This window comes from Zalophus californianus, chromosome 4, assembly GCF_009762305.2.
Source record: "Zalophus californianus isolate mZalCal1 chromosome 4, mZalCal1.pri.v2, whole genome shotgun sequence".
NCBI classification, from domain to species: Eukaryota; Metazoa; Chordata; class Mammalia; order Carnivora; family Otariidae; genus Zalophus; species Zalophus californianus.
This window is the reverse complement of record NC_045598.1, coordinates 188,017,733-188,043,923: the sequence shown is the minus strand read 5'-3', so window position 1 is coordinate 188,043,923 and position 26,191 is coordinate 188,017,733. Positions and strand designations below refer to the sequence as shown.

At 46.4% G+C, this 26,191-nt stretch overlaps 1 protein-coding gene across 7 annotated transcripts in view; it reads left to right on the top strand.

Moving 5' to 3' along the window:
- Positions 1-26,191, top strand: part of TRAPPC9 (trafficking protein particle complex 9) — a 538,722-nt gene that overhangs the window by 44,208 nt on the left and 468,323 nt on the right. For all 7 annotated transcript variants that reach the window (XM_027598884.2, XM_027598890.2, XM_027598898.2 and 4 more), the window contains 3 exons: positions 1,659-1,784; positions 18,239-18,455; positions 22,498-22,641. In XM_027598884.2, the coding sequence (XP_027454685.2) occupies positions 1,659-1,784; positions 18,239-18,455; positions 22,498-22,641 (487 nt within the window). The remainder of the gene's footprint in view (positions 1-1,658; positions 1,785-18,238; positions 18,456-22,497; positions 22,642-26,191) is intronic.

The window sequence follows — 26,191 nt, the reverse complement described above, 5'->3', positions numbered from 1 at the left end:
TGGGACATAAATTAAGGGTAATATTTGTTTTAGGGTTTTTGTTTTAGAATTGAATGAGCTAATTCCCTCATTTATTCCTGAAATATTGGTTGTATGGTTCTGTGTGGAGACCTGTGCTGGTAGGTAATTACTAAGGACCCACTTGTGTTCCAGGAAAATGCTTGTGGGAGACTAGGTATGTAGGTCGTTAGTAACTGCCCTTTCTTTTCCTAATCCCCGCTGTTTGTGGATACCTTTCTACTAATGTATGAACAATTTTTTTATGATCGCAGTTTAAATCTCTTTGTAATATAATTAAAAATACGTAAATATAATGTAAAACATGTGAAAAAATGGAGTTGACTTTTATTCTCACCTAAGTGGAGGTTTTAAGGGTTTTGAAGGAAAAGAAGTTATTTAATTTCAGTGGAATAAAGTCCTTATGTTTATTGTTGTTATCAGATGGTCTATAACAATTGGTAGATCTCTGACTTCAGGGTTGGTAGTTAGGGAGGTATGGTTTCTTTTCATAAGTGTGTCTGACAATTGTATATATCACAAATTATGGACATGTCACATATTTAAAAAGAGGGGAACACAGAGGCCTGCCCTTCCCAGCACAGCGATTTCTTTGTCTGCCTTACAGAGATAACTTTAGTAAGAAGCATGAGCGATTCTCCCTTTGCTTCTTCATAATTGGGAAACGGGCAGGTAGGCCTGCCAGGCCTTCAGGGCTCTCAGCACACACCGGCTGATGGAATGGGGTGACTCCCACTGTTTGATGCCACAAAGAGTATTGGTGAGGGACCTCCTTACCCTCAGGCGCTCATGTACAGGGACTCATCTCTGTAAACCTTTTCTTCACCTGCAAGTTTTTTCAGATACTTCAACTGAAAATCAGTCCAGCTCAGGAGACTTAGGAAAAAAGATAAAGCGGGTTAGGAACAGAAAAGAAAACAGGCGGAAGAACGGCGAGCATGCAGAGTTTGGCAGTGTAGCGTTGGGCGGGGGATGGGCGCTGGGGAGCGGGTGCGGGGTGCTCCGTAGCCTGCTCCAGGCTCCGAGCCACGCACGTGACAGCTCTCCCGCTGGAAGCTACCTTGGGCGGAGCCGTGAGCACTGGAGGTGAGGCTTGAGAGCACTCAGCCAGTATTACTATTGAGTTGGGGGGTAAAGTGCCTTTTCTGTCTCCTCTGTCTTTGTCCTCCATCTCGGAGCTGAGAAGCAGGACTAAGTAACTTAGAGAGAAAATCAGAAAGGCGTGGGACACTTAAGTGCAGGGCACACAAGGATGCAGGGAGCTAGAACGTTTGCCACAAAAGTCAAATGGATTTACCACTCCAGCAGGTGTGAGAGAGCCTAACTGTGTGGCAGAGTATAGGAGATGCTAAGTGGAAATGGAGGCAAGTATCCTTTGACAATATCTTGAAATTTTGTAAAATATCCATCTCTTGTGCATTTGTAGGCTCAATCCACCAACCTCTTCTGACCCCATAACAGATGGACTTTCTCAAACACAAACCTCCATCCCCCTGTCCCCATCATGGGGGATGCTGTCAGGTCCCTGAGCTTGGGGAAGTGCCCTGTGGGGTCCCGGAGTCCCCATAGTATGACTTTCATGATGCAACAGAGAATCTTTACTCTTCTTTTTGATGAGGCTCCTCCTTTCTACTGTACAGTACAAGAACGCCGGAGTGATTGAGTTAGAAGCGTGTGTCAAGGCTGTGCGTGTCCTCGCCATTCAGAAGCGGAGCATGGAAGCCTCAGAGTTTCTCCAGAATGCTGTTTACATTAATCTTCGACAGGTGGGTGTGTGTCCTCCTGCTCACGGAAGAGTTCGTGCAGCTCTTTGGAGCTTGTTGTCACGAACCCATCGGACTCTGCTGCGCTAGGATTCAGTGCGGCAGGTGCCAGCACTGCGGCCAGAACTTGATGTCCTAATTAATGTCACTCCTTGTTCTGCTTCTTCACATTATGATACTTTACTTTCAAAATCCCTCATTTTCTATCCTTAAAATTGTTTCTTGATTGGAGAAACCACTTTGCCTCTTGCCAGCTCTGCGACCTTGAAGCAGCTCTATGCTCCTTGCCTCACTCTTGTCACTTGGGACGTGACTGCCATTTGTCACCCTGGGTGGGTCATTGGGTTTCTGGAACATGAAGTCTGTTTTACAGCTCATGTTACACAGTAAGCACTCAACAAATGCTACTCAGTCTGCATCTGGATAGGATTTTACTAAAGCAAAATCATTAGAGCTCTTTGTTGTAGGTTGCTAATGCAAAATCATGAAGCTGCTGGTGTAGAAAGCTTTGAGACGTTTAGCTAATTACTGTAACTTGGATTTTTATGGACGGGGCAACCAAGTCTCAAAAGTTCAGCAGCTTGCTTAAGGATCCATGGCTGGGAGCGGAACACAGGTGACTGTAACAGCAAAGCTGTTTGCTGAGCACAGGCTGTGCTGGGGGAGGGAAGGAGGGGCGGAGGAGACAGGTTCGTGGTAAAGATAGACCTTCGGTGGTGGGGTGCGTGAGAAAAGGGGGATGGGGAGCAAGTGGCAAATGGATTGAAGCTAGTTTGGTGGTGGTGGAGAGTGTGGGGTCCAGGGCTGTCTGAGGCAGTGAGGTTCGAGCTGGGATGGGAAGGATGGACAGGAGAGGGGGCGGTGGGACCCGAGCGTTCCAGGAAGATGGCTCAGCAGGAGTGAGTCTGAAATCAGAGAGAGCACGTTCCCTGGAAGGAACCGGACCAGCGGAGACAGCCCGGAGCAGGAGCATGAGAGGGGGGCCCGAGTCAGAGCTGGAGGTCTTGTTGGCCAGGGGAAGGGTTTGCAGTTTATTCTAAGCGCAGTAGGTTTTAGAGGAAAGACCTTATAAGCACGGGAATGATATGATCCCATTTGTCTTGAGTAGGGAGGTGTGATGTGGGGGTTGGGTGGGCAGTACGGATGCTTCCACCTGAGTGTGGGACTGCCGAAGGGAGAGAGGGAGCGGACGGTACACACGTGTGGGTGGTGCAAAGGGAACGACGGAGGACTGTGGGGGAGGGGCGGCTGGACCGCCGCCCAGGCTCTGGCTTGGTGATGCTCGTGCTGTGCTCCGAGGGAGAGCTGCGGAGGACGCTTTGGGGGAAAGGTAATAGGTTCAGTGGTGGCTGTAGTGGAAAGCCTGTTGGGTATGTGGGCCTGGGGCTCAGGCAAGAGGAAGGGTAGTGGCTGGGAGAGGGGAGAGAGACTAGAGTCATTTTATATTGTGAACACATAAAAAATATGAATAAGAAGACACTCAGGCTTCTACATCCAGATTTAATACATTAATACTTTGCCATATTGACTAGAGATTCTTAGTTTTCACAATAGGAATAAATAGAAACAAAATTGGAGCTAATGAATGTCTTTGGGTTGATGTGTATCCTACTTTTTTGATACCTCCTATGTTATAGCTGTAATCTATAAAATGATAAATATTTTAGCATACACTTAAGCACAGGGGCTCTGGCTTTACTCCCTTGGGCAGGTCATGTGCCCACTCTGTGCCTCCTTCCCTCCCCTGGGAAGCACCTCACTGTCTCTCAGGCCACTCGTCACAGTGATTCCCCGGCTCAGATGGGCAGGGAGGCTACTGGAGCAAATAAGACACGGAAGGGAGAGACAAAAATAGACAAAAGCCAATAAACCCAGTACAAACAAATAAACCACAAAGAGAAAAATCCTGCAGCGTTTGGGCCATTTAGTGTAAGGGAAACAGCACCACAGAGACTTGGAATGTGGAGTGGCGGTCACTCGGTGGCCTGAGCCGTTTGCTCCTGAGGGGAAACCACCTCGTAGGCAGGCTGGGGCCAGACCTTGTGAGCGGGGAGACCGTGGGCTCATCAGGTGTGCGTGGGGGGGTCCTCCTGGGAGTTCATGCTGCGGGGTCCTGCAGGCCTGGAGGGCAGTCAGACAGGCTTGGGCTCACACCCTGTCTTTGCCCCTAATTAGCTGCAGAGCCTTCAGCAAAATCACTCCGCCCCTCTCTTAACGTCTTGGTGTGTGAAATGGTAGGATAGCGAGCTTTCCTGGCCATGGGAAGGATTGGTTTAGATGAGACGTGCTTGTCCAGGACTGACATGGTATCTGCCCTGCGGTAGCTCTGCAAGTGTCACAGTCAGGTGGGGGTGGGGGGGCACCGAGAAGGCCTGAAACCATGGGACTGCGTGGGGTTGGGGGGGGTGGCGCAGGAGGGCTTGAGGCCCCAACCCTCCCCGGGGCCTGTGAACTAGGGCTGTTGCAGGTGCATGTGGAAGGTTTTGTTCCTGGGACGCTGTTCTCACAGTGCGGGCACAAGTGCACATCTTTTATTTCTTTTTTTTTTATTTAAAGTTTTTTTTTAAAAGGTTTTATTCATTTGTTTGACAGAGAGAGACATAGCAAGGGAGGGAACACAAGCAGGGGGAGTGGGAGAGGGAGAAGCAGGCTTCCCGTGGATTTTTTGTTTTTTGGGTGCTGAGTTTGAGAAGTTCTTTATAAATGTTGGATACCAGCCCTTTATCTGATAAGACATTTGCAAATATCTTCTCCCATTCTGAAGGTTACCATTTAGTTTTGTCAACTGTTTCCCTTGCTGTGCAGAACATTTTTATCCTGACGAAGTCCTAATAGTTCATTTTTGCTCTTGTTTCCCTTGCCTCTGGTGACAGGTCCAGCAAGAAGGTCTTGCTGCGGCTGAGGTCATAGAGGTTGCTGCCTGTGTTCTCCTCTAGGATATTGGTGGTTTCCTGCCTCACATTTAAGTCTTTCATCCATTTTGAATTTATTTTTGAAGTATTGTAATCTTTTATAAAATAAACTATTTTTACAGGAAATGGTAGGTGACAGTAAGAGAAAGTGGTAGTAAGAACCTGTTTGAAAAACTTGGAAAAAGCCCCATACCTCAGCAGATGCAAGAGCATACTGTAGGACCCAGCGTATGTTTATCCCAGCACCGAGGCCTGCTGTACACCTGACGTTCAGGAATGATTCTGGGTCATTTAAGAACATTGTGGCTCATGATTCTCTTGACTAGAATCTGTGACCTCTTTGTCTCTGGTTAATTTTCTCTTCAGAGCCATTGAAATTTTTTGCAGGCTACTCTGTTCAGATATAAGAATATCCTCTTTAAACTTCTTGCTGCAGTTCCTTAATGAAGTCGTTGCTAAGGAAACCCAGGAAAAACTGGTAGATATGCACATGATAATTGTAACCTCGGAACTTTATGTCAAATTAAGCTCAAAATCAGAGGGATGGGGAGATTGAGGAAAGGCTTTTTACGATAAAGGGGAGAAGTGTGAAGATGCAGCCTAGGTAAGACTGAGACGTGTCAGTCCCCGCAGCAGGGCACCCGGCTGTCAGGACGGCGTGAGGGGAGTCCATAGTTCTCGCAAAGAAAGAAACAGTTGCATGGGGAGGGAGGGAAGTCGAGTTCCTTACTGAGAAGGGAAAGGAGAGGGGGACGGAGAAATGTCTGGTTGAACAAGGTATGGCGTGGCATTCTGGTACTTAGGAGAGGGGTGTTGTGGGGAGCAGGCCTAGAAGGAAATCTCCAGGAGAGAAGTCAGAGCTGTAGGGAGCAGATGGGGGTGGGCCTGTGCCACCAGCTGTGCTCCAGCTGAGGTACTGCCCGCGAAGCCACAGGGTCTGGCCCAGTCCTGGCCTGGGAGCCCAGCGCGCCGATGGGAGAGGGGAGGGCTGAGAGCGGGCGCCCCACACAGCCCCGCGGGAGCGGTGCCGTTAGCACAGGCTCTGGGATGGGAAGGCCGTTTCTGGACTTGCTGCTTGGGGGCGAGCTGGCCGGTGCTGCGGCGGGTCTTCGTGCTGGGGGCACGGGGGCTCGTGGTCTGTTCCTCCTGCCTCCGCTGTTGGAGGCTGCAGTCGCCCTTACGGAGTACACCTCCTTCGCCGCCTGCATTTTCCTGATTTCCCTCCCCTCGTTCAGTTTGTTCCATCCTCAGTTTCTCCTCACCCCCATTTTTATCTTTTTGTTGTTATTGTTGCTAAATTGTGTTTAAAAGTTGATTTAGATTTTTTTTTTTTTTAGAATGAGGCTGAATGTAAATAAATGCATAAACAGAATCACAGACACTGCCTTTTGAAATTCTAAGGCGCTTACTCTAGTAGTTACTTAAAAATGGAACTGAATATTAAAGTGATACATTTTAAATAACCAGGTTTGGCAATGCACACAGAGTCCAGATCTGGGGCCGTGGGGTCTCCGTAGTCCCCCGGCCAAGCATGCTTGTTGGGGAGCAGGCCCTCACTAATGTGTGTCTGGTGGCCGTGAGGAGACCGCTGTGGGGAGTGTGGTGCTCACGGGCGTTGGCGCCACTCCTCTGAGTGGCCATGGCCGTGACCGCGTGCGGGCCTGCGAGGCCTTGTACCAGGAGCACTGTGTGTGTGTCCGCATCTCATCCTTAAAGCCCTCCTGTGAGGACTTTACACTTTATTTTGAAAGATTTCAAGTCTTCAGAAGAGTCACAAGGGTAGTACAATGAACATGTGTGTACTTTTCACCTAAAAGGACAGTATTTGTCTTTTTGTGTCTGGTGACTCACTGACCATAACGTTTGCAAGGTTCCTCCATGTGGTGGCAGGAATCAGTACTTCCTCCTTTTTCATGGCTGGTTAATAGCCGTGGATATGCCACATTTTGTTTATTCTATCATCGGTTGATGGAAATTGGGTCGTTTCCACCTCCGGCTGTTTCTGAATAAAGCTGCTGTGAACAGTGATGTGCAAGTTTTTGTGAGGACATACGTTTCCAATTCTGTTGGGCATATGTAACTAGGAGTGGCATTGCTCGGTCATCCCGTGGCTCTGTGTCTGACCGTCTGCAGAACCACCAACCTGTTTTGCAGAGCAGCTGCCTGCTTCCCTGTGTATGGCAGTGCGTGAGAGGTCTCACGTCTTCACCCCCTCACGGCTGCCTGCTGTTGTCCATCTTTTCGTTGTAACCATCCTGCTGGCTGTGAGAGCTTGTTTGGAGGTTCTAGCAGGGGAGCGCAGCTACTCGTATACCCTTGACCGAAGAACGGTCCTCTCCTCTATCGGGGAAGGTCGTCCTCTTCGACTGAGCGTCCAGCTTTGAGAGGGACGCACATGGAGTGGTGAGGGAGGAAGGGGATACCCGCCTAGCCAGCCAGATCAGCTGAATCAACCCTGGCGATCAATGGGGTGACAGATGTCGCAGCCAGATCGCCCTCACATCCCATCCTGCTGGCTGTGAAATGTTTCATTTTGGTTTAAGTTTTCATTTCCCTGATGGCTGATGATGTGCTTATTGGCCATTTGTATATGCATGCAAATTCTTTGCCAATTTTTAAATTGGGTTTTGTTTTCTTTTTATTGTTCCGTCGTTAGAGTCTGCTATATATCCTGGACACTCGGCTCTTATCAGATACATGCTTTGCAAAAATGTTCTCCCTTTCCGGGGGTGGTCATTTCACTTTCTTGGTGATGTCCTTTGCAGCACAGAAGTTTTTAATTTTAATGAAGTCAGTTTATGTATTGTTTCTTTTATCACTCATGTTCTTAGTATTGCATCTTGGAAATCGTAGCCTAATCCAATGTCACGAAGATTTACTGTTTTCTTGTAGGAAGTTTATAGGTTTAGTTTGTACCTTTAGGTGTTTGGTCCATTTTGAGTTAATTTCTATCATATGCGGTTGGGTTCAAGTCCATTCTGTCGAAGGCGGAGGCCCGGTTGCCCCAGTACTGTGCTCTGCAGACATTCTTCTCCCACTGAGTGGTCTTGGCACCCTGTGGAAAATTAATTGACTGTACACGTAAGGTCTGATTTTTAATTCTGTTCCATTGATTTATATCCATACTTATGCCAGTACCGTACTGACTAGATTATGGTAGCTTTGTAGTAAGTTTTGAAGTTGGGAAGAGTCCTCAAACTTTGCTCTTCTTTTTCAAGATTGTGTTGGCTATTCTGGGTCCCTTGAATTTCTGTGTGAATTTTGGGATCCGTGTGTCAATTTCTCTAAGGAAGCCCCCTGGGATTTTGATAGGGATTGGGATGAATCTGTAGGTCAGTTTGGGGAGTTTTGGTGTCTTAATATTGTCTTCCATCCCATGAACCTGAGGTGCCTTCCATATATTTAGGTCTTTTACAGTTTCTTTCATTGATCTCTTATTGTTTTCAGTGTATAAGTCTTACACATTTTTGTTAAATTTATCTCATTATTTCATTATTTTTAATGTTATTGTAAACAAAAAGGCTTTGTTTCTTGAGGGCAGGACTGTGTATCATTTATCTGTGTATTCCTAAGATTTCATTCATAGTAGGTGCCAGATCTATATTTGTTAAATGAATCTATTCACCACAGTCTCTCTCTCCCCATTTTATAAACGAGAAACCCAGATTCAGGTTATGCTACCTGAACACATACGTGAAAGTGAGAAATCAGACCCCGGGGTGGGGCACAGTGTGATGATACTGGGAGCTTATTCAGGGTGGATTCATCTTAATTTCTTTAAAAAAAATCCCTTTGGGTGTATTTAGTCAGATGCTTTAAGTCAGCTGTGTAGAGTAGCTATAGGGCTATCAGTTTCAAGATAAATTTCTAGTAAGAGGGCTGTACTCGAAGCCTTATTTGTATGACTCTTTGAAGAGGATCATGTTTAGGGAGCTTGGCTAATTAGCACTTGTGTTTGTTAGATACCTACAGCTGTAAGTGATGGAGCAGTGCTCATGAGAATGAGGGAACTGTCTCCCAGGGTAGTGTTGCAGTTGTGACCAGAGTCGACTCTTGATATGGTCTGCCTTGCTCGTCACGACCCGCTACAGTGAGCTTACTAAATACTTTGCCAGTCGTCTGTTGAAACAGAGCCACAAGCACTGGTGAAGGTTCAACGAAGGGAAGTCCTAAAGAACAAGATTGAGGTTCATCCTACAAAAGCATTTTTCTGAGAGTTGGTGTTGGATCCGCGTCAAAGAGGGTGGCAGTGGAGTCCACTGTTTGGGATTCATAGGGTAGAGTACTCCTGCGTGGGAGCCCAGGGTTATACAAAATTCAAATTCTAGTCCAAGGGAATAGCAAGTGGCAAGCCCCACGGTGGGAGGGAGCATGGGTGCTTAGAGGCTGAGGCACACGGGGCCGGGCAGGCAGGCGTGCGTGAGGCGCGCCAAGGAGGTAGTAGCAGGAAACGGACTGTGCAGGCTTTGTAGGTTGTGTGCAGTCTCCCTTAGGCTTTATCCTGAGAGCAGTGTCCAGCCACTGGGGATTTTAAGCAAGGGCGTGCAGTGCTATAAAGGATCACTTTTCTGGAAGCCTGTGGAAGACTGGGCAGGAGGTGATGGGATGGTGTAGAGGAGGCGGCTTTGAGGTTTCGCAGTCAAGTGGGTCTTCATCCTAGTTCTACCATTAGTAGCTGTGTGACTCGCATGGCTCACTTAAGGAAACAGAATTTCTCTGATCAGCTGGACTGTTAATGCCCCGACTTCCCAGGATTGTTGTGAAGTTTCAGTGAGATAACACGTCTGCAGTGTGCAGCACGGCACCCAGCTCAGCGTTGTGTTCCTGAGCAGCTCTCAGGGAGGCTGTGCGCAGGTGGAGGTTGATGTGCCTTTGAAACATCTCAGTCAAGTGTCACCGGTAAGCAGGATTCACCGAGGATGTCTGTCCCCGAGCTGAGCATTTTCATAAAATCCTTGACTCTGAGGCCCCCGCAACACTGATCCCTGAAAGTGAAGACATACTTTATAACACAAGTGGACAATATTAGCATTTCTGTCGTTGAAACTCAGTGTTCTTTTTTTAAAAGATTATTTACTTATTTAAGAGAAAGGGAGAGAGAGAGAGTGTGTGCACGAGCTGGGGGGGCGGGCAGAGGGAGAGAGTCTCAAGCAGTCTCCGTGCTGAGCAGGGAGCCCAACACAGGGCTCGATCCCACGACCCTGAGATCATCACCTGAGCTGAAGCCAAGAGCCAGATGCTCAACCGACTGAGCCACCCAGGCACCCCCATATTTCTTTCTTTATCACTTATTTCACTAACTAGATACTTACTGAGCACTCACTTTGTACAGCCCTCGCCTGGACTCAGGTTACACAATTAAGAGCCAGCAAATCTGCCTTTTTTCCGGGAAGGAGGCCCATGTTGTTGGTAACCTTCTGTAATTTGCCTAACTTAGAGTTCCAGTTTTTGCTTTAATTGATTCTATTTTATGTTGGTCGTTTCCTGAAAAGAAAGGCATCTTATCTCATTGTCATGTTCGGATTAGGTATTTCTAAGAATTGCTGATTTCATCTCTAGTCTGTGTATTTTATTAACCTTGTAGATGGTTTTCTCGTTTTTCGGCTTTGCCCCTTTGTTTATTTTGTATGCCTCTCTAAGTCTCTATCCTATTTGGGCCCTTAATTATTTTTTTAATTAAAAAATGTCTGTTAGTAGAAAAAAAATACCAAATAATGTGTAAGTTCAGAAGATAACTAGTTTATTTTCTTTGGCAATATCATGGTCTAGCAATTCTCAAAAACCCTCTTTGCATGTGTTCCTTAAAGATGCTGATTAAGGGGCGCCTGGGTGGCTCAGTCGTTAAGCGTCTGCCTTCGGCTCAGGTCATGGTCCCAGGGTCCTGGGATTGAGTCCCGCGTCGGGCTCCCTGCTCGGCGGGAAGCCTGCTGCTCCCTCTCCCTGTGCTCCCCCTGCTCGCTGTTGCTCCTGCTCTCTCTCTCTTGTAAACAAATACAATCTTTACAAAAATGCTGATTAAGAAATAAAACTTTTTTCCCCAGTTTTTCAAAATGTATAGCCGGCAAGTAAGAGGAAACCCTCAGGGGCCAAAACAACTAGAAAGCACAAATCCTGGAAGTTAAGTGAGCCTCAGAAGCCAGCGAATGCCACCTAGCTCTGGGAACACAGTATCAGCAGCCCATATAGGAGGGACAGGAGGTAAACCTTTGGCCTGCCCCCATTGGGAATTGGATGGCAGACCCATGTGTAAAGCCGAGACCTCCCCCAAGCCATGTTTAATGGAAGGGTGAACTGGAAAAAAATAAAATCCCAGTACTCAAAGCAAGAAAATAGGGAAATTCTGAATCTTGTTGGAAGGAAAAAAGCAACCCAAACTGAGGATTTAATTTAAAGTTCCTGGCATGAGAGTGACCATAAACTCCTGGCAGAAATATGTAAATCCTCCTGGAATGAGAAATTGTGTTTTGAATGAATCAATGAACAGTCAATACAAAAAGATCCTCAGAGGGTTTTGAATCAGGATGTTGGATCCTGAACATACCAACATTGCCTTTCTCCCAAGGTCTCATTTAAATATCCAAAAAGATTTTTTATTTTTTTAAATTTTTAAAAAAGATTTTATTTATTTGACAGAGAGAGACAAAGTGAGAGAGGGGACACAAGCAGGGGCAGAGGGAGAAGCAGGCTTCCCGCCAAGCAGGGAGCCCGATGAGGGGCTCGATCCCAGGACCCTGGGACCATGACCTGAGCCGAAGGCAGACGCTTAAGACTGAGCCACCCAGGCACCCCCAAAAAGATTTTTTAAAGGAAAGAGCCATGGTGATAATTATATCCATTGATATTATAATATGCTAGGAACTCAGAGGTGAATATGGAGTAGTCTCCTCTTTTATGGAGCTCATGTTCTATTTGAGGAGACAAATCTGTGTTTTGTGAGCCTGGTGGAGGGAGGTGTTAATACAGTCAGGCAGGAGAGGATATGAAGAAAGTGATGATGGGTGGGTGACATTTGGGTTGTGTATGGTCTTATTTAATTGGCTTTTAATTTCAGGCTCCATGATTGTCATTGGAGGGAATAGATTTTATGGAGAATATACTTAAAAAACTCAGGACTCTTTAGAATTAGAAAATGAATGCTAAGAAAGACATAGTCAAAGTTTGTGCCATCCTCAAACTACACCTCAGCTTGCTTGCTCACTAAATCTGAAGATGGTAAAAGTAGGCAGGACTTCTTGGGGCCAGAGGACTTGGTTTCTAAGATCATCCAAGAATGAATCCAAGGGTACCAGGATGAGCAGAAGTCAGGCTTTGGCTTTGCTCTGCGGCTTCGGGTGTGTGCTGACCAAGGGTGTTGATTGTTCTTAAAAGTTTCATCTCTCTTTAATGTTTGTCAAGGTGTTGAGCACATGGTATGTACACCTGCTCTAGGAGCCTTTTAGGTACCAGCCTCAGAGTGTGGGCACAACTGCGCCTCTGTCATCCATCTCTCCATCCATCTTCTATGGCTCTGGGAACTCAGCAGAGTGATTCCTTGTTGGCTTGTCTGTCTCCTCCATGACCTTGTCAACCATCGAGGGAACAGGTCTTATGTAACTTTGTTTTGTTTTTAATCCTTTCCTTTTGAATGATTAAAACCAAAAATGGATCCTGTTACTTTAGCAGATGCTTTTTAAAGAAAGGTCCTTGGTATAAGCCTGGTAACCATGCTTTGGGATGTAGGGAAGAGAGTTACATTCTTTCCTTTCCAAACTGTTTTGACACACATATATGGAAATTTGTGTAATTTTGAATATATATTTTCTCTCTGTATAATCACGGCTAGAAATAAATGTGGGTAGAAACAGAATGTGTTTTCCACACTTGAGAATGTATGGTCTCCGCAGTTTTCTGCCCTGCTATTTCACAGTCGTTGCTGGCGTGCCATCACCAGCCCGTCTCACAGTGACTGCTACAGCCTTGTTCTTCAGGTCACTGCAGGCGCCCATGTTTGAGAAGGCTAAAGGCTGGTGAGGCATTTTTGGGAGCATCTCTGGCTGGCTAATTTTGGGTTAACGCTGGTGGCATCCGAGGTATTAACTAACAGTGGTGTCTCTCATTTCTTGAACACTCGTCGTGAGCTTTAAGCTATGCTGAGCGTACACGTTATTTCATTCAGTCTTTCCAACAATCATGATTAGATTTCATTATCCTTATTAATAAGGAAAGTGCCAAAGCTAGTGATGTCCAGATTTGGGACTGGCACTTGGATCTTTCTGATCCCTATGTCTCTGTGTCCTCCCAGATAGCCAGGAGATTCTTCCTAAGCCTGAGTTTCCTGCTGATATTACTGCTTTGTTTCTAGTGGAATAAAGCAGGTGTGAACTTACTTTCCAGTTGGAAAAGGAATAGTGAATTAACATTCGAGTTCCTCAGAGTTCATCTTATGAGTAAAGCAACTTGTCTTGAGTAGTCGTTATGAGTTACTTTCCACTTGGAGCTTCATGCAAACGTCTGGGCCCTGGTGGGCTCAGCCTTCATGGCTGTGCAGCCTATTGAAAAATTAGAACAAAGATGTTTTGATTAATATTCCCTAAAAGAGCAGTGGATTGGAAATAAGTTTGGGAATTTGATTTCATTTCAAAATTTTGTAAGGATCTTGGCCTAAAATTTCGCCTGGGACTCTTTCATATTCCCCAGATTTTGTGCTGTGGATGTCTATGCTGACCTAACTTGACTTTGTCCTGAGGCTCACAGAGCCCATGGCCAATGAGGAGCTTTTCAGTTAAGTGTTTTCCTGGGGCTCTGAAGCATTTGTGTCCAAGATTTTTCCATTAAGAGTCTTTTCTGGGGCTTGGAGTGATTGCAATTCCACTTATAATGTAGTGTTTATCATTTGGTTTCTCGTTATATTCAAATGATGGAAGAAGAACGAAAGAGTCTATTACTGATCAGAGTATTCCAGTCTTTCATCTTTAATTGTGTCCATGAAAGAATCAGTGGGAACTCTGATGGACTGGAGGCCAAGTCTAGTGATCTTTATTTTGGATGGTGGCCTCATTGAGGGTACTGGCTATAACCACTAATATTTTTACCTTCCCCAGTATCTTTTTCCATATTTAAAACCAAAGGGTACAATTGAAGGTCTGGGAGTTTCCAAGCGTGTGATAAAAGCATTAAGTACTCCTGCCTCTCCTGTGTAGACCTCCTCAGTCCTCTGCTCCTGGCTGCATCTCACTGCACTGGAATCTCTCTGCAACTGGTACTGTGTGCAAAGAGAGCAAAGACTGTGTCTCTTTGAAATTTGCGTATGCACGGATCCTAGACCTAATCATAAAGCTTCTATAGGAAGACATAGGAGAATATGTTCGGGACTTTGGGGTAAACAGAAGTCCCTTAAGCAAAGGCACAGAAAACATTAACCATAAAAGAAAAATAAATTGAACTACTTTACAATTGGTAAAATTGATAAACTGAACTCCTTCACGATTTCTGCTTATCAAAAGACTTCTTTTGGAAAATAAATGGACAGCAGACTGGGAAAATATGACATTAAGAATATGTTAAGAACGCCTATGACTCAGTAATAAGACAAATGATCTAATTTAAGAAATGACCAGAAAATTTGAACAAATGCTTTGTGATGGAAGATAGAGAGGTGGCCAGTAATCATATGAAAAAATGTCTAGCGTCATTAGTTATCAGGTAAATGCAAATTAAAGCCACGAGAATGGCTAAAATGGAGAAGACTGATAACATCAAATGTTGGTGAGCATGTGGAGCAACAGTAATGCTCATACATTACTGATTTGAGTATAAAGTGATGCTTCCACTTTAGAGAGGGAACGTACCTCAGCATAATTAAGGCCATGTGTGGCACCTCCACGGTGAATATCATGTGGTTGAGAAGCTGAAAGCTTTTCCTCTAAGATCAGGAACAAGACAAAGATGTCCACTGTTACCACTTTCATTCCACATAGTATTAGAAGTTGTAGCCACAGCAGTCAGACAAGAAAAAGAAATAAAAAGCATCCACATTTGTAAGGAAGAAGTAAAGCTGTCACTACTTGCAGATGACATGGTCCTATATAGAGAAAACCCTAAAGATGCCAACCAAAAAACTTTGGTTGGTGAATTCAGTGAAGTTGTGGGATATGAAGTCAATATGTAGAAATGTCTTATGTATCGGTACACTATTAATGAAATAACAGGAACGAAGATGAAATAAACAACCCCATTTACAATTGCATCAGAAGAATAAAATACCTAGGAATAAACTAAACTGAGAGGTGAAAGATCTGTACTCTGAAAACTACAAGACACTGATGATTGAAATTGAAGACAACACAAATAAATGGAGAGAGATTCCATGCTCATGGGTTGGAAGAATTAATATTGTTAAAATGTCCATACTACCCAGAGCGATGTACAGATTCAAGCAGATCCTATCAAAATATCAGAACTAGAACAAAAAAATCCTAAAGTTTGTATGGAACCACGAAAGACCCCGAATAGCCAAAGCATTCTTGAGAAAAAAGAACAAAGCTGGAGGTATTACAACTCCTGAATTCCAACTATCCTACAAAGCTATAGTAATCAGAACAGTATGGTACTGGCACGAAAATAGACATAATAGATCAATGGAACAGGATAGAGAGCCCAGAAATAAACCCACAATTATATGGTCAATTAATCTATGACCAAAGAGGCCAAAGTACACAATGGGGAAAAGACTGTCTCTTCCATGAATGGCATCGGGAAAGTGGACAGCTAGCTACATGCAAAAGAATGAAACTGAACCACATTCTTATATACCATACACACAAATTAAAAATGGATTAAATGTGAGACAGGAAGCCATGAAACTCCTAGATGAAAACATAGGCAGTCATCTCCTGGACATTAGCCTTAGCAAGAGTTTTCTGGATCTGTCTTCCTAGGTAAGAGAAGCAAAACAAAGAACCTATTGTGACTACACCGAAGTAAAAGGTTTTGCACAGCAAAAGAAACCATAAAGAAAACAAAAAGGCAACCCAGTGAAGGGGAGGAGATATTTGTAAACGATATATCCAATAAAAGGTTCATATGCAAAACATGTCAAGAATTCATATAACTCAAAACCAAAAAAACCCAAACAATCTGATTAAAAAATAGGCAGAGGACCTAGATAGACATTTTCCCAAAGATGTTCAGATGGCCAGCGGACACATGGAAAGGTGCTCAACATCACCGATCATTAGGGAAAGCAAATCACAAACATGATGAGATACCACCTCACACCTGTCAGAATGGCTGTTATCAAAAAGACAAAAAAAAAAGTATTGGCGAGGATGTGGAGCAAAAGGAACCTCATGCACGGTTGTTGGGAATGCAAACTGTGCAGCCACTGTGGGAAACAGCACGGAGGTGCCTCAAAAAATTAAAAATGGAGCTACCATATGACATAGTAATTCTACTTCTGGATATTTAAATGAAGAAAATGAAAACACTAATTTGAAGATATGTGCTCCCCTATGTTTATTGCAGCATTATTTACAAAGCCAAGTTATGGAAGCAGCCCAAGTATCCGTCCATAGACATAAACACACACTAGAATATTACTCAGCCATAAAAAGAATGAGATCTTGCCATTTGCAATGACGTGGATGGACCTAGAGGGTATAATGCTAAGTGAAATAAGTCAGAGACCAATACCATATGATCTCACTCATCTGTGGAAGCAAAGCAAACGAGCAAGCAATAACAAGAGAGAAACAGACTCATAAATTCAGAGAATAAACCAGTGGTCGCCAGAGCAGGGGAATGGGTGAAATATGTGAAGGAGTTGGAGGGGTACAGAATTCCAGTCATAAAATAAATAAGTCGCAGGGATGAACAGAGCGGCATAGGGAATATAGTCAGTAATACCGTAGTAACTATGAGGTGACAGATGGTAACTACACTTATTATGGTGAGCATTTGATAATGTCTCTAACTGTCAAACCACTATGTTGTACATGCCGAAACTAGTATTATATGTCAACTCCACTTCAATTAAAAATAAAAAGATTAGTACAAAAAATGATGCTCCTACTTTAGAAAATGTCTGGTGGTCCTGTGGGCTGGGCAGGGGGCGGAGATTGAACGTGAACAGGAATAATACAGAAGAGAGAAATAATATGGTGGAATCCAGAAAGGCTGTGAGAATTTAGGGAAAGAAGGGGCAGCCCACACCAGAGAGCACAAAGACCAGCATCGGGGAAGGGTGGTGAGCAGGGTGCTGCAGTGGGGGAGATGTGGGAGCCTGCCTGCTGATTTTCTTATTCTTCCTGGAACGTCCTTGCCTGGCTGACTCCTTCTTAGTCTCCGTCTTGTGGAGAATCAGCTCTCATCTGTATTTCATTGTAAGAAGGCATCCAATGAACGGGTGTTGACAGAATGAGAAAACACACACATCCAACTTGTCCCATTTGGCTGGCTCACGGTGGGCAATGGGACCTAGAGTTACAAGGGCAGCTTGGGGGGCCAGGGAAGGCTCTGGGCCTGTGGGTATAGTGCTGAAGGGTTTGCCAGTGTTTCTGAGATGGCGTGACAGGCTCTGAACTGTGCTCCGGGAATACTAGCCTGGCGGCTACCCGTGCATGCATTAAAGAAGGTCCCCGAAAGCTGATAAGAAGACCATTTAGATTCATCTTTCAGGTGAGGGTCCAGGTAAGGGCCGTGCCAGTGGGTGTGGAGAAGGGGCATTGAGGAGTGCAGGCTGGTTGTGGTCTGTGCTCACAGAGGTATCTGGGAAACATTTATTGCCCAGGCTCCCAGAGGGGGAGAACCACCTCTGTAAGCAGTGTGGCCTTGAGCAGCAGGACGGGCTGGGGTGGTCCTTCTTGCCAGGGAGCTGGGGCACAGTGCGGGGCGGTCGTGCAGTAATTGGAGGCCCCCCCCCCCAAGCTCAGGGCTGCTCTCTGACACTCTGGGGTGTATGATTTTGCAAAGATGTTCATTCCTCTCTGAGCTTCAGATTTCCTCGTCTATGAGCTGGGGTGATTCCTGGGATTATTGTAATGATGAAGTAAGGTGCGGTAATGTCGCTGGCATGGAAGGAACGCAAGTTGTTATTACTACATCATGGGGTTGTGGAGAGAATTCAGTCAGGTCACGGATGAAGGAAAACTCTTTATGAGTATGAAGGCTTAAGTCTAAGTTAGGTGTTGTGATTATTGACAATTTGTTGTCCGGTTACGTGGTTCCATACATTCTCTGTTTTGAGCAGTTTTGTATTCGATGAAAGTCCCTGCCCAAATCCTAGTGTCTAGGGGGAACTATTCTTTCTCTTTTATAAAGGAGCTAAAAGTAGACGTCATGTGCTATGTAGCAAATGTGTTTGTTCCAGAGAAGACAGGCCTTCCTAGCCAAGGGACAGGGCGAACTTGAAGAGGTGGGCCTCATGAAGGCTTTATGCATCACAGTGCATGGTACAGGCCTGGCCTTCCTCAGGGTTTCATCATGTCTCTGTTTTATGAAAAAGTTTTTTTTTTTTTTTTTTATGTGTTTCCTTTCTCAAAAGTTTTTTTACTCCTGTCTGTGCTTCAGCTTTCTGAAGAAGAGAAAATTCAGCGGTATAGCATCCTGTCTGAGCTCTACGAGCTGATTGGCTTCCATCGAAAGTCTGCGTTCTTCAAGCGCGTGGCGGCCATGCAGTGTGTGGCCCCGAGCATCTCGGAGCCAGGGTGGAAGGCCTGCTACAAGCTCCTCCTGGAGACGCTTCCTGGCTACAGTCTGTCGCTGGACCCCAAAGACTTTAGCAAAGGTACTGAAAGTCTCATTGCTGGAACTGAGATGTTGCTGGAATCCAATTACCTGTGCATTGTTCAAGCACTTCCTCTCCCAGTTAGACGGTGGGGTTCAGAGATGATGAAGCATCATCCTGCCCTTGGGTACTTACAATACAGTTACAACAAAAAGTAGTGGTGCTTTGCCTGGGGGCTGGCATCCTTTTGGCTGGTCCCTTTCCTGCCCCTGCTAGTCGTGATTGGGGTTAAGGGCAGAAATAACTGGACAAGCCATGGACACCTGTGGGATTTACAGTCAAAAGGCTCAGTGTTGCTTGTGGAGGAGCTGTTGGAGCTGTGGAGGTGGGTACGAGCTCACTTAGGCCACCTTCCCAAGAGGTTTCATAGAAGGAGGTTAGTGTTTGGGAAGTGGGCAGAGTTTTTAGAGCAATCACACGGTTGCTCTGTAGAGAGAGGATAAAGTGTATTTGAAAAGTTCCCAGTTGCACAGGGAATGGAATCCCCATTTACTGTGCTTCAGGGAGACTGGAGGCAAGGTCCCACTGGCTCTCCAGGTACCTTTTTATGGTATCCTGTGAACGTAACTCCAGGCTGGCTCCAGAGGGAAAGCAGGCTGCCGGGCTTTGTGCAGGTCACCCCAAGAGTTGTCTGATGTGTCCTGGGATGCATAACATCTGAGAGTCCAGAGTCGGAGGCCTTCTTCTGGGATGCTCTTCCTTGCTCCTCACTGTGGAGCTGCCAGCCGTCCTTTGGGTCTTGGCTGGCTGTCACTGCTGCAGAGACGTCCCCTGTGGCCCCCAGCCTATGCAGACTCCCTTGATTTTTCCTCTTTCTTTCTTTCTTTTTTTAAAGAGTTTATTTATTTATTTTAGAGGGAGATAGAGAGTGAGCGAGAGTGTGTCCGTGAGCAGGGGAAGGGGCAGAGGGAGCGGGAGAGAGAGAATCCCCAGCAGGTCCCAGGCCTAGTGCGGAACCTGATGCTGAGCCACCCAGGCGCCCCTTATTTTTACTCTTTCATTTTACTCTTTCACCCCTTATTTTTACACCCCTGTTTTTCTTCCTTATGGCACCCCTATAATTTGCAAGTGCATTTAAAAATCAGTTGGGGTTGGCGCACCTGGGTGGCTCACTCTTGATCTTGGCTCAGGTCATGATCTCGGGGTCATGAGATGGAGCCCCACGTCGGGCTCTGCACTGGGTGTGGAGCCTCCTTAAAGAAAAATCAACTGGGGTAATGATTTAACGCATCCCATGCCAGCCTGTGTGTCTACGAGAGCAGAGCCCCTGACTCTCCCTGTGGCCCCTGGGTGGCACATGGCAGGCATCCCAGGAGCTACGTGGCACGTAGGACCAAACCCTAAAGAGCAGCCGCAGCCTGGGTTGCCACTTGTCAAATAGAATTTCTTGGTCTTAATTTTTAAAGCAGATGAACAAAGTGTTTCTTTTGCAAAATAAAGCAAGCACATCTCCGAGTGATTTGGTACTTTTTACTTAGCCTTCTGTTTTGGGAGGAGACATTTGCCATCGTTTTGTGGAAGAGGTGGAGAGAAGGTTAGGAAGTGAGATCAAATGAAGTACAAGTGATAAATGTTGGCTGGCTGTATTTTTAATAGGAAATAAAAATCACTTTAAACTCCATCTCCACTGTTGCTCTGGACCACTTCAAACATTTCTCAGAGAATTAAATAGAAATGTACTCAAAAACCCTGCACCTGTGAATAGAAGTAAATTGTATTCTCAGGACCCAAAATGTATTTCTGTTTCTCAAAATAAACATTTTCACTAGCTGGTCACAGAAGGTCAGGGCAGGTACACAAATACGGACTGTGTGTATTTGCCCCCTTAATGGGCTGCTGGTTATCACTTGAATCTACTTGTGTTGCTGTATATGAAGATTTAGGAATATGCTGTGTATGGAGATGAGTCTTTTCCCGAGTGAGGGATTCGGTCTTCCCTAGGAGCTCGTACGAGAGAGAGACTGGCAGGGCAGGTGGATTTGCTTTAAGGCAATAGTTGTCATAAACTCCCAAATCAGGAACTTCTTGAATGCAAGAGTGTTGAAAATGTTATCACTTGGTCATATGTTGCGAATCTGGCTTATGAATAAAAAGAATCCGGTTTTATTGGAGGAGCGATTTGAATCACATAGAAATTGTGACTTGTACACTAGTGTTAAGAAAATTTATATTTATTCTTACAGTTGCCTGTGGAAGGAACTGTATCATCATGTGTTTTAAAAAAAAATCAACATGGTGATATTTGCCCAATTTTAAGGTGAGAAAACCTTCTTGATACTGTAGCGTTGAGATTAAATTGGGTTATTTAGAATTCATGGCTTGGTTCGTCATGAAGTTGATTCCAGCTTCTTAATCCTTTTAAAAATCTCTTACTTCATTTTGGCATTTGGTCTTAGCTTGTTTAGATGATGAAAATACTGCAGGGACTTGTCTTTCTGTCCTTCTCTGTCGTGTGATGAGTGCCGCAGCTTTACGTTCCAAAAGGTTTTTGAAAGACAGGCTTTAGGGCACAAGGTAATTTTGGGGTGTGTGTGTAGGTTTGGTCACTTCCAAGAATTTAAATGTAAAAAGTTATTATGAAGTAATTTAAATACATACGAATTAAAGAGAAAAGTACAATGAGTCCATCATCACCCAGAGTAAGCGATTATCAAGACTTTGCCATATGGGCTTTATTTTTACCTTTTTTCCTTTTATTTGTTCTTTGTTGAATTATCTTGGGGCAAACCCCAGAAATCATGTCATTTTACCCTACATACTCAGTTGGATGTCTGAAAAATAGGGGCACTGTGTTTCACCAGGCTTTCAACTCGACGCACATGCCTGTGAAGATGCAATTGTGTGCCAGGCATCCCGCTAGGTGTTAAGGATACTTGGGTGCATAAGACACAATCCTGGCTCCGAGGGAAATTGAAGATTGTGGAAGGAATAAATACACGAGCTTGCACGTGCCTCACTGTACCTGCTGGATAAGGCCTGTGGGTCAGATTTTGTGCACGATGCAGCAGAGGTACACAAAAGAGCTGGCCAGCGTGTGGCGCAGGGCAGTGGGAGAGGAGTTCCGTAGGGATGGGGCAGGAGGAGGCCCTGGTTGGAGTCTTCATCTTTCTGCCCAGCCCCCAGGGCCCCAGACACAATACTGTGCCGTAACCTGTTTGTGTTAGAATCCTCTTATGGGGGTCTCCTTCATGAAGGATTTCAAGGTAGAGAATATTTAAAAGTAATTATTGCCAGAAGGGAGATGGAATAATAACTCTAAGAGTCTGTTGTCTTTATGTTTTAAAGATTTTATTTTTTTATTTGAGAGGGAGCACAAGTAGGGAATAGGCAAAGGGAGAGGCAGGCTCCCTGCTCAGCGGGGCTTGATCCCAGGACCCAGGGATCACGACCCAAGCTGAAGGCAGTTGCTTCACTGACTGAGCCCCCCAGGTGTCCCTAGATTGTGTGGTCTTAAAGAGGTACTTTTCACTGGCTGTGCAACCGACCCCCGACCTTAAATTTCAACCACGCTAATTTGTTTGGAGGGAGCAGCTGCAAAATTCAGTTGTTAACCTTTTTTCTAATTTAGCTATCTGCTTTTATGAGTTTTTCTTATACGTTAAATTAAAAAAGCTCATTTTTCTAGTGTCCTTGGTTGTTGCTTATGAAGGCCCATCACATACCAGTATTTTTTTTTTAAATTGTATATCTGTAACTCAAATACATGCCATTAGAAACATAGTCTTTTGTTATAACCTTACGATAATGATCTCAGTTGTTATTTTTAAATTGTGTCTTTGCAGAAGAGAAGAAGTATTCCATAAAACATATCTTTTCATGGTATGAAAAAAACCTATCACTTACGATTTCTTTCTGGAGAAAGTTAAACACAGGAAGTGTTTTTTCTTGCCCTTTGGGTTTGATCATTGAGGCATTTGTCTTTAAATCACAAGTTTTACACATACCGTTAAACGTTATTTCCAAGGAAGGCTCGCGTCTTTGGTTCTGTTGCCAACACGCCCTCGTGGAGCCCTTTGAGGACACTTTGTGACTTCCATCACAGGCACGCACCGAGGCTGGGCTGCCGTCCAGATGCGCTTACTTCACGAATTGGTCTACGCGTCCCGAAGAATGGGGAATCCTGCTCTTTCTGTCAGGCACTTGTCCTTCCTGTTGCAGACCATGCTGGACTTTTTGTCAGATCAAGGTGAGTGAATTGAGTGAACGAGAGCACCCTTCATGCTGGCCCGGATAGACGCGAGCTTAGCTTCAGGTGGGTGACGCTTCCCAGTCCTCCACTGGTTAGGAGACGCCGTGCTCCACCGTGTCCTTAGCTCCCTATGCTGCCCTTGCTGTCCCCCCGGGGGGCCTGACGCCGCTGTCCACCATGCCTTCTTCCCTCTCCTCCCGGGGCCCCTCTTGCCCCTCCGCTGCTTCTGTCTCTCGGCCTCCTGCTGGGCTCCCCTTCCCTTTGCCTACATTGTATACAGTAGAAACGTGCAAGTATAACATTTGTATAGAGCGGTGCACCATTCATTCAGTTAGTTTTCACTAAGTGACCGCTTCTGTAAGTGGCAGCCAGATGGGAAATATAACCAGAACCCTGAGGACCCCAGTGTGCCCCCCAGGTACACGCCCCACAAGAGCAGCTTCTTACTTTTCCCATCAGAGATGCAGCTTGCCTGTGTTTGCACCGATGGCAGCGTGTGGTATCTCTGCCTGCACGTCAGGCGACTCTCTCCTGGGCTCTCCTGTCCGCCATCTGCTCTTACTGTCACTGGGTGGCCTCTGCTTTTTGGGTTTCAGTCATGAACTGTTTGTTTCCAGCCCAGATTCCACCCTGGGCCCCAGACACGTTTATTTTGCTGCTTGCAGGACGTCTCCCTTTTCACGTCCCACAGGCACTAGAAAGTGAGCCCAGGCACAGTGGAACTCTGCGGCTTCCCCATCACACCTCCCTTTGCGCCTGGGCCGCCCAGCCAGGCCATGCGTGCTGCCCGCTGGGTTCCGTGAGACGCACTCTCTACCCTGGAGGTGAATGCAGGGCATTTATTGGGAAGTGCTCCTGGGATCAGTGGCAACTGAAGGGATGAGAAGGAGGCCAGACCGGGCAGAGGAACGCTGGGCCTCAGTGCAGTGTCAGCAGAGGCCCCGGACGACTGGCCTGCACTGTCGCCAAGACAGGCTCGGTGACTGGTCGCGCGGTGAGGCAGTTTTTGGAGAGGCTGCGGCGGCTGCCCCAGGGGTCTCTGAAGCTGACATGGCCCTTCAGAGAGATACCTTGCTGTGTGGTGGGGGCCTTGGCCTAATACTCGCACCCCAGCTGCTGCGTGTGCACTGCTCCCAGGACGGGGGCATGGTTTGGGACGAGGCGGCTCTCTCCAGCCGAGAACAGTCTGCGGCGAGGGCAGTGCTCCCGTCGCCTGGGGGATCCGTCCGTCTGTGCCTGGTGGTGCGTCCCCGTCTGCTCCATAGCTGCCCCTCACTCCAGCTGTCCCAGCAGGGACCTGCCTCGGCTCGGCCCCCGCGCTCCTTCTGCCCGCGCCCGGCGCTGGCCGCTGCGCCTCCTCGCCCTCTTGGCTGCGGGGTCAGTGCGTGCTGCTCTCCTCCTGCCTGTGGCCGGTCCCCGACTGTTCCCTGTGGCAGTGTCCCGGGCTGCAGGCTGGAAGGGTGCCACGTCTCTCCTTGCGTGGCGGTGAGGCTTAAATACAGGAATTCCAATAACACCAAAACTCAGTAACGGTCAGCTTCAAAACCAAAGGACTGAAGTCGGCATGTGATTGCCTTCACAAAGCCAGGGAAACGGCCCGTCGGACTCCTGGGCTTTCCTGAAACGGGAGAGGAAGCTATTCTCCATCGTGTTTTAGGCAGAGCCTGGGGGGGACCCTGGTTCCTGATGAAGTTCGGGGGCACGTTGCAGGATTGGGCGAGATTACTCTTGAGTGGGCTCGTCCTCTACATCCTGTGTGTCCTTGAGCTTCATGTGGGCAGGCTGCGTGCACTTCGGGTCATGCGTACCGCGAATGCCCGTCACGCGCTGTTCTCTTCCCTCGGGAACCTCTGTCCCCAGTGCCACTTGCTGGGATTCGGGGTCGGCTGTTTTCCCCAGGTGGCTTCCACAGCCATCTCTGGGTGAGGAGCTCCTGTAGCTTCTGGCTGCTAGTGACCTTGCAGCACTTATTCCTTCCGGGGCTTGTTTGTATCCCTCTGGGCACGGAGTGATCCAGGGGGTGTGGGCACATCAGTGCTCAGACAGAGGCCCCTGTGGATGGTGGGACCACTGCTTCTCTGTGCCCCCTTGGTTTCCGTGGCCTTTGGTGCCCATCGGAATCGTGACCGCCTTCATGCTGCCTGCAGAGTTTGGCCGCTGAGTGGCAAGACCAGCATGGCAGCTGGCTAGATGAATGGTTTGAACCTTGGGTTTCTCTGAAGCTCGAGGGGCAGATGAAGGCGGAGTTCCCAGAACTGGCCGGCTCTGGTGTCCAGTGGGGACATGGGTATGGGTCTGTCTGTTCTTTGATGAATTGAATTTTTGCTGTTTGATGGGTGACTAGCTCTCCTCAACCCTACCACCCAACAGCTGTGATGACGCAGCATGCCGGGCACAGTGTCCGGTCTGAGTGGACTCTGCCCACTGGGCTTCGAGTTCTGGTGCCTCCTGATCCATGGCACATGTCCCTCTCCCCTTTTGTCATGGTTCTGCTCTTTCCTTTGGTGCCACTTTCCCCACACAGCTCACGTTTAACTGTGTGTGGTCTCACATGTGTGAGTCCAGGAGACTGGGCCCCACATCTTTGCCCTGAGCTGCTCACACCTTCATCTGCTTCATCTTGGACTTTTTCTCTTAAATACGCATCCTCCGTCCTGTGGCAGGACGTACTGTCTCCTTTCCCCCACCCCCTGTTCCTGGTCACCACGTGACTCCTCTAGGTCTGGTTTCCCTCTTGGCAGCCTTTGACAAGTCCCAGCACGACCAGGTTCTCCTGCTCTGTTCTCTTCCTTCATGCGCTGCTCATGACCGCAATAGAAGAATCCCTACGTCTTTAGTTGGTCAATGCCTGTCTTCCCTTCTGAAGCTCTGGAGGGAGGGAGCTTGCTGGTTTTTGGAGGTCATGTCAGATGGTGATCTAAAGACACTTGAATTTAAAAAGAGAGGAGCTGGGACATCAGACTGTTGAACAAAGAGCCGTCTCCTTAGAGGTCTGTGTGTAGTGGTATTTGGTTAATTGGAGTCTTGGGAGAAAAGGTCAAAGGTCAGAAGGTCTAAAGAGTTCTTCCCTCTGATGGCTGTAACCTCAGATCAATGATGGTGTTCTTCCTGGGCCTCCATTTTCTGATTTGTACAACTGGGAGGGCACACTTTTGAGGTAGTTTGTTTTCATTTTAATGCTAGATATTTTATTTTTAATTTTTTAATTTAATTTATTTAAGTTCAGGGCTTGAACTCACGACCCTGCTTAAGAGCTGAGCTGAGATCAAGAATCGGTCACTTAACCAGCTCAGCCACCCAGGCGCCTCTAATGATAGATATTTTAATTTATTGGATGACCTTTCCTCTGGAGAGCTCATGGTATCATTTATAGAGTTGCTAATTAACATTTCTTTTTTTTTTTAAATTTTTTATTGTTATGTTAATCACCATATATTACATCATTAGTTTTTGGTGCAGTGTTCCATGATTCATTGTTTGTTCATAAAGCTAATTAATATTTCTAAATACCGCTGCATTGAAATGCAATGTGGACCTAGAAGAACAG